The sequence below is a fragment of the Triticum aestivum genome, chromosome 3D, assembly GCF_018294505.1.
Source record: "Triticum aestivum cultivar Chinese Spring chromosome 3D, IWGSC CS RefSeq v2.1, whole genome shotgun sequence".
In the NCBI taxonomy this organism is placed as follows: Eukaryota; Viridiplantae; Streptophyta; class Magnoliopsida; order Poales; family Poaceae; genus Triticum; species Triticum aestivum.
This window is the reverse complement of record NC_057802.1, coordinates 549315123-549323435: the sequence shown is the minus strand read 5'-3', so window position 1 is coordinate 549323435 and position 8313 is coordinate 549315123. Positions and strand designations below refer to the sequence as shown.

The 8313-nt window shown below is 47.3% G+C and overlaps 2 protein-coding genes across 2 annotated transcripts; both read left to right on the top strand.

Annotated features, from left to right (window-relative positions):
• The first annotated feature begins 4624 nt into the window (after positions 1–4624).
• LOC123075321 (anther-specific protein RTS) lies at positions 4625–5263 on the top strand. Its single transcript, XM_044497958.1, has one exon. The coding sequence runs from the start codon at positions 4715–4717 to the stop codon at positions 5027–5029; it is 315 nt and encodes a 104-aa protein (XP_044353893.1). The 5' UTR covers positions 4625–4714; the 3' UTR covers positions 5030–5263.
• A 1130-nt stretch (positions 5264–6393) lies between these two features.
• On the top strand, positions 6394–8220 carry LOC123080397 (carbonyl reductase [NADPH] 1). The gene is made up of 3 exons (XM_044503313.1): positions 6394–6836; positions 7237–7431; positions 7524–8220. The coding sequence occupies exons 1-3, from the start codon at positions 6462–6464 to the stop codon at positions 7920–7922; spliced, it is 969 nt and encodes a 322-aa protein (XP_044359248.1). The 5' UTR covers positions 6394–6461; the 3' UTR covers positions 7923–8220.
• Positions 8221–8313: the final 93 nt, after the last annotated feature.

The following is an 8313-nucleotide window of genomic DNA, read 5'->3' as shown; positions in this document are numbered from 1 at the left end:
CTTCGTTGTAAGCTTCTTCTCCTCGAGGTTGAGCTTCTTGCGTTTACATGTCCATCATACCTTTCTGCCTTCTTTTCCTCCTTGACCTCATACTTTCTTGGTCATGATGTCCTCAAACTTCTTCGTTATAAACAAGGTTATCAGAATCACGATTACATTGTACGATTCTATGACTTTACGATCCAAACTAACCACTCAGATTCTACGATTTTGGTTAGTAGAATCTATGTTTTTCATGATTTTAATAGTTAAGATTCTACGATTTGTGATCCTGCCATCGAAACTCCTATCCGGTTGACAAACACGATTCCGACAACCTTGCTTATAGAGCAACAAGCCATGAAACTTACGAGCTCAAGGAGTGATGTGCCATTTGGTCAATGGTTTTGCACTTGTTTGTACGAGTCTCAAAACTAATTGAGTCTTGATGTAACATAGATGGGCTAGCGACTTCGGATTGCGATCATGGATCACTTCCGTGCAGTATGGATCGTACTTTCTTTCATGAAACCAATCATGCACACTTTGCCAAAAATGTCATGCCCTTTTGCTCTGTGCCATGAAACGAATCCACACAAGTGGTCAACCATGCCTCACAGATCAACTCAGAGTATCTTTTGATCCAATATCATAGTAGGCAGATATTAATCTCTGGATATTGGGGGCCCCAAGCCCGAACTATTTTCATGCAAACTAATATCTAATAAGCTAAATGCAATTTCAAATGGCTTTCAAATTCTTCCATAGAGAATGAGCGATCTAAGTATTTATTAGTTCAGTGGCCTATTTAGGGAATTTGGAAAAGGAGATCAGGTAAATACACTAGTAGAAAAAGGGCCATTAGTCCCGGTTCATAAGGGCCTTTTGTCCCGGTTCTCGAACCGGGACTAAAGGGTCATTACTAAAGGCCCCTCCCCCCTTTAGTCCCGGTTCTTATACGAACCGGGACTAAAGGCCCTCCACGTGACCGCTGCCTGGAGCTCCACCTTTAGTCCCGGTTGGTAAGGAGATTTTTTCTTGAAATTTTTTCTGATTTTTAAATTTTTGAATTATTTTCAATTTAATCTCTAATCACCCCTCATCACTGCTCTATTTAACCTCTAATCTCTAATCACCTCTCATCATTCCAAATTCACTAACTTCCCGGCCGGTCACCCATCCTCTCACTACTCCAGCCTGAGCACGCTTAACTTCCGGGTTCTATTCTCTCTGATTTCCAAGTCTGCACTTGTTGTTTTCCTGATAATAGTAAGATGTCAATCCTATTAACTCTCATGAGTTTAGCTTGAGCATAAAGTCACACGTTTCACTGTTTAAGTTTGAAACTATTATTCTAAAAAACAATAATTATTTAGTAACACTAATATTTCTTGAGTAAGTAGTTTGACCATAGTTTGACCACAGTTTGACCAAAATTCAAAAAAATTAAAATAATTATTTTGTAACACTAATATTTTTGAATAATTATGTAGTAACACTAATACTTCTTGAATAAGTAGTTTGACCATAGTTTGACCAGATTTAACCAAATTCAAAAAAACTGAAATTTGAGCATATCTTTTTTTCCTTTTGGAATTTGAGGATTCTAAAAATTTGCAAACAGGCCGTAGGTGGTCAAAACCTGATGCGGATTTTCGTGCTGAACATTTTGATATATTATACGTTTTTTTCTGACACCGTATGCAAAAGTTATAGCCGTTTTACATTTTCCCTACACTTTTTGCAAAACATGTCCGAATTTAAATTTTGAAATTTTCCGAACTAGTAGATGTAGTAACATAACTACATCTCGAAGGATTTTAATTTTTGAAGTTTTTATCATTTTCTTTTGCTTTTTACAAAACTGGAAAGGCGATCCACTGGGGAGGGGGGGGGGGGTAGAGTTTGAAAATGGGACCTTTAGTCCCGGTTTGAGACACGAACCGGGACTAAAGGGCATCGCACCCTTTAGTCCCGGTTCGTGTCTCAAACCGGGACTAAAGGGCTCATCTGAACCGGGACTAATGCCTTCAGCCGCACGAACCGGGACCAATGCTCACATTAGTCCCGGTTCGTATAAGAAAGCCCTGTTTTCTATTAGTGATAGGAATACTAGCCAGGTAAGTCTTGATGAGAATGAGTCTACCTCTATAAGAGAGAAGCTTGCCTCTCCGGCCTGCTATCCTTTCCAAAAATTTATCTAAGATAAACTAGTTTCCTCCCTCGTGAGCATGTCATGATGGACGAGGATACCTAAATAGTATTACCTCCACATGTCTATGAAAGAAGCTCACTTTTATTGTAGCTGATTTTCATGCCACAAACTTGTTCAAAGCAAGTGAGCACCCATTTTCAGATGACTAGTTTGGTCAACATTATCTTCTAAGAATAGAGTTGTGTCATTTGCATATTTAAAAACATCCTTTTTCTTCACCTGCAAAAAAAACATCCTTTTTAACTAATGTGCCCTTGCCTCAGCTTAGAAAAAAGATGTAAATAGTCTCGTGTAGTAGCAAAACATGTTAAATTCCGAGTGAATTTAACGACGCTAGGTTGAGAAGATATCTAGATCACTGCACGCATCCGATTGTAACATATTCCCCCAAAAATAAGTGCTTCACAAAAGTTCCGTTTCACAAATGGAAAAGGGAACGTTTGCTAAAGTAATGATGTGAAACACCTTATACTATATGGATTTTAAAAATAATAGCGATAGTAAAAGGACGAGATAAAAAGAGTAAAATATTTGTTGACAGTGGGATTAGAACCCACGACCTTTCGGACCAGAACATTAAGTCGGCGTCTCAGGACATCTCGAAGGTGAACCCGTAAACCTCTCGCAACCGTCCGGACCGCGGAAACCATCCAATGCCGATTTGTATCGGTTCGCGGAGCGGTTCGGACGCGATTTCTCCCGCAGACCGGAGACAAAAGTGGGAAAGTTTGCGGGGTCCGGACCACTTTCAAGCCCGCTTCTGACCATTCTGGCCCACCAAAAAAAACCTCCACCCTCCCGCGCGCGCTCTCGCCTAGCGCCAGCTGCCCGCATTCATGCTATTGTAGAGCGCGCCGCTCCGCATTGAAAGACAGCTCAGGGCGGACGCGACCTCTCACTGCCTTCGCCATTGAAGCGGCGCACCGGCCGAGGGTGCCGCCTGCTGCCGCCCGGCTGAACACGCCTCCTCGTCGTATTCATACACTCCATTAACCCCCCGCGTGAAAGTTGAGAAACCTACTCCGGCCACACGTCCGTTCAGGAGCGGGTCGGCATTAAACGCCACGCCGGTCGAGCTCCTCCCATCTGCCCTCTATTTAAACATTGGTAGGCATCGGGCAAGAATCACACCCCTCCGTCGCTCCCCTCATCTCCTCCTTCATCATTTTCTCCACCATTTCGATGGTATCCGATGGGCAGGAAGAGGAGTTCTCCGGTATAAAAGCCAGCATGGTAGCCCGTCGAGCCCAACGGATACGAGCGAGACAGCTCGCTGCTCCACCTCCCTCCCCTACGCCGCCGGAGCAAGTTGTCGGCCCAATCCGGTGCGTGGTTCAGCAACTCGCCGCTCCAAGCCAGCTCGCGGATGAGTGGCGAGTTGCTCCGGGCCGACACGGAGGGGAGCACAGCGGCACGGGCATGGACGATGCCGTGTCGTACCGCCCCTCCAGTGCCTACGTCCGCGCCATCCGCCACCGATGCGCGCGTAGCATGCAGACAGAGAAAGAAGGCGGGTGCGCGGAGGAGATCGACAAGTCGGTGGCCGGCGCATCCGCGTCCACGTCCGCTGGCAACTTCGAGGGAAAGTAGAACACGGGAGGCCGCCGGTACTTGGGTCCCAGGAAGGCCACCGTCAGCGCGTTGCCGGCTTGTACAGCCGGTGACGTGCCCGGTTTCTTCTTTATCTCAGACCACCCTGGCTTGGGTGTCCACAGAAGGACCCTTCCCCTCCGGCTGAAGCACCCTCTTCGCCACACTCCGATGAGCGGCGCAGTCGAATATAGGGAAGATACGGGGAAAGAATATGCCTCCGGCACTCCTGGCAGTCTGGCAACGAAAGGATCCGCCGCGGCCGGCCATAGACTAGTGTAGTGTATCTGTGTCGTGGGAGTGGAGCTCCGCGCGATCATACGTGCACATAGTTTTAAGTTTTGGTTGATATATTTTCAAAATGTAATCGTTTGCGTTTGGTTTGTACGAAATTCGTCATGTTTGTATGAAATCCGATCGAGTTTGCATGAAATCCGCACTTGTTTGCACGAATTTCGTCCGATTGGTTTGACTTGTTGTGAAAAAATATGCGTCTAGCGTTGGATGGTTGCCTCCCGCATCCGTGTCCACGGAGTGGCCCCTTTCCCTGATGCGGGAGGTTTTTTGCAGGCTGCCGTAGAAGATGGCTTAGACCAACGGCCATATCAACTTGATGGCACAGTTTTGAAAATAATACTATATACTACAAAAAGTTCTTATCTGCAAAAAAAAGCAGTAGTGCAGTTTGACAAGAAAAGGGCCGGTTTCTGTTGCTCACACATACTGCATTTGCATCGCATGCCACCTTGCTTGCTCCACGGAGACAGAGCTCATACATTTCTCCCCTGCACCCTCCCCCCCGATGCTCTGCAGCACCTATATAAAAAGCGATCGAACCCAGCACACCTCTGCATCTCCCCCACACCGCACACACGAGACAAGACAAGAAGCAGAGACCCTACGCACGCACGCACGCACGCAGACGCGAGGATGGCACGCACCGGCGCCACGACCACGACGGCAGCTGCTGCGGCGCTGCTCCTGCTGGCGCTGGTGGCCACCGGCGCCGCCGCGGTCGACGCGGCCGCTGGCGGCCATGAGATGACTGCTGCCGGCGGTCGCCGCGGCGTCCGGGCCCAGCCGGCGGGGCTGACGCAGTGCATGGGCGGGTGCGGGACGAAGGTCGCATCGTGCCTCCTTGACTGCTACAACACGGCCACCGGAGGGACCATGCCCATCTGCTACCTCGGATGCACCAACCACGCCGTCTTCTGCGCCACCGACTGCACCACCCAGGGGCTCTGATTCCCAATCAATCCATCCGGCTAGCGATGAACTATACATGGCCTCGAAATGTATGACATCATATGGAGTATCAACGCATACGCACCGCATGTATAATCCGTTCACCGCGCACATTCCACCCCGGACCCTCTCACGTATGAATAAGATCGGTTGTAAGTACTTCGTTTCAGTCGACCTGTGCGACTAGACACGAGCCTGTATGCTGAAGTGGTGAATATACACAGCTTGCTACTATATATATGCTTACATAATAATGATTCCGTCCCACTCTCTGTTTATGTGGTTCTAACTTCAAATAACCAGATATATGATGGAACAGCGAGAGAATGTAGTACTGCCTCGGTTCAAAAATATAACATGTTTTAACATAGTTTTACTAATTGAATGTATATAGACCTGTTTTAATGCATTTGTTAATTCATTTCAGTCCATATAAAAAAAATATCCACACCGTCTTATATTTGTGAACGGAGTAGTACTTCTTAAAAAGAACATGTCATCCAAGGGCACATTACGCCACCTTCATGGCATATGTTTGTCACTTCGGTTTTTTTCTTGAGAATGTTCATCACTTTTTCTTTGCCATTAGTATTTGAGCGACCAACTTTCTCTCTTTCCCCCTAATCTTAGGCGGCTAGAGCAAACTTTCCCTTTTAGACTTCATTGGCGAGTCTATGAATTTGCCTCCCCTTTGTTTGTCGCTCCGGTGGCCTATGGCGGGGAGGAGGATCCCGGTGCCTCCTCTCCGGTTAGTAGTTTAGGTTATGATTTTTAGTCCTCGTAGTTGTGGCGCTCCGGCAGATGGTGTCGCTTCTTCTTCAAATTTGTCTTCCAGACTTCGATCCTCCTCGAGTTTGTCTGTTTGGATGTAGTGGACGGAGCTCCGGTGTAGATTCCTGTCGTCTACTTGGGGCGGTGAGGTTAGGGTTTCTTGTCATGTGGCGCGATTTGGTGTCAGCTGCTTCAGGTCTATGCAATGGTTCAACGACGACGAATGCGGCTCCAGGCGCTGGTCCTTAGGGGCACGTGCACGCAGACCGCCGGTGCTGTCATCGAAAAGGTCAAGCCGGCTCCGGTAGGGAAACAATGATAACGGCGCGCCAACGCCTCATTCTAGCGGCAACAGTGGTTGTCCGGTGGTCTCGGAATCTTGATATAATTTTTATTATGATGCTTTGTACTTCCAATGACTTGATAATAAATCTGATCCTTTCCGCAAAAAAATAGTATTTGAGCGACTACCTTTTTATTTACATAAATCCGCGTTGAGCATTAAAAAGACATTTGAGCTGACCACGCTAACGGCCCACCGTAAACAAGCCCATGGACTCTTATTTGCTCGTAATGTTCTTGGGGCTATGGTTCCGAGTTCTCAAAAAAGAAAAAAAAAACTTCGATTCCGGCGAACACAGTATAGCAGAGGGAGAGAGAGATGGGGAAGAAGGGCAAGGCGGCGGCGAGGGAGCGCCGGGAGGAGCGGCGGCAGGAGGTCACGCTCCTCCGCGCCGTACCATACGAGCCCCACCAGCGGTGGTGGGACGGCCTCGCGCCGGCGCGCGCCGTGGCGGTGGTGACGGGGGCCAGCCGCGGCATCGGCTACGAGATCTCCCGCCAGCTCGCGCTCCACGGCCTCCACGTCGTCCTCGCCTCGCGCGACGCCGCGCGGGGCAGGGACGCCGCGGAGAGGATCCTCCGCGAGGAGGAGGCGGCGAGCGCGGAGTGGCGGCAGCTCGACGTGGCGGACGCCGCGTCCGTCGAGGCCTTCGCCGCCTGGACGGCGCGGACCCACGGCGGCATCCATGTCCTTGTGAGCCTCCACAACTGCCATGCTCTTCCTCTACAGTACTACTATGGAACGCTTCAATTTGGTTTCGACAATTTCATACACGGCTGTGGTTTCAATTTTACTTCATCTCTGTCCAATTGAGTGATGGAGCAGCTGAAAGTAGTGGCGCCTAATTGCCTAAGCTGCATTAAGTTCTGGATATTTATGTTAAAAAGATTCCTACTACCATGCATAGAAGTCTGAATATTTAGCAGAAAATAGCTTGGACATGGGCAGTCTAAAAATGATATTCAGTTTCGTATATGTGAGAATATGATACATAGGTTCTGCACAAAGCAAGGAGGAAACCGATATGCAATGAGTGGTTAGGTGCTGATACTGGCAGATTTTTGTCTGAATATCTCTGGTAACCCAGCTACAGATTAACAATGCAGGTGTAAACTTCAACAGGGGAGCAGATAACTCTGTTGAATTTGCAGAGCAAGTAATTGAGACAAATTATTTTGGTACAAAGCGCGTGATTGAAGCCATGCTACCATTACTGAAACCTTCTCCGTATGGTGGCCGGATAGTGAATGTGAGCTCAAGGCTTGGTAGGGCCAATGGCAGACGCAATGTAAGTTTCACCATTAACTTCTTTTTTTCCCAAGTGATCCATTCTGAATTGTCCTTGACTTGTTTTTTTTTTTCTCTTTTTTAACCTATCAGAAAATCGGCGATGCGATCCTAAGAGAGCAACTATTAACTGATGATTGCTTATCTGAGGAATTGATTGATGGGATGGTCATCAAATTCCTTGAACAAGTGAAGCAAAATAGTTGGTCCTCCATTGAGTGGCCTCAGATGTACACGGACTATTCGGTCTCAAAGCTTGCTGTTAATGTGTATACAAGACTCATGGCAAGGAGGTTATCTGACAGGTCTGAAGGCCAAAAGATTTACATCAACTGTTTCTGTCCTGGCTGGGTAAAGACTGCCATGACTGATTGGGAAGGGAACATTTCAGCCGAGGAAGGTGCTGATACTGGAGTGTGGCTTGCTCTGTTACCCCAGGAACAAGCAACAATTGGAAAGTTCTATGCTGAGAGACGCGAGATAAGCTTCTGAGGTGACTAGTCTTGTCCATACTTTTCCTCCAGCTAGGCAGCTACAAGTAGAAATTTTCCATAGTTTTGCCCCCAGCTATAAGTAGAGAAAAGCCATGACCCAAGGTTCGTATGTTCAAATTGCTTTGTGTTACTTGCACCTGTTGACATAGAAGTGATACGTGCTTACTTTTATCTATGTCTTCTTAAAGGGCTTGTGGTTTGCATTTTATTTTGTACGTTAGCTGAAGAGCAGTAGAACTGAGATGTGTTCACATTTCCTCTGATATTTAATGCAGTAACGGATCTGTCTTTCGGAATTGGTGTTCTGATACTACTTAATATACATTTTTTTCGAGGAAAAGAGCACCAGGGCTCCGGTTCCATTGCATAGCAAAGAAACCAAATTGTCT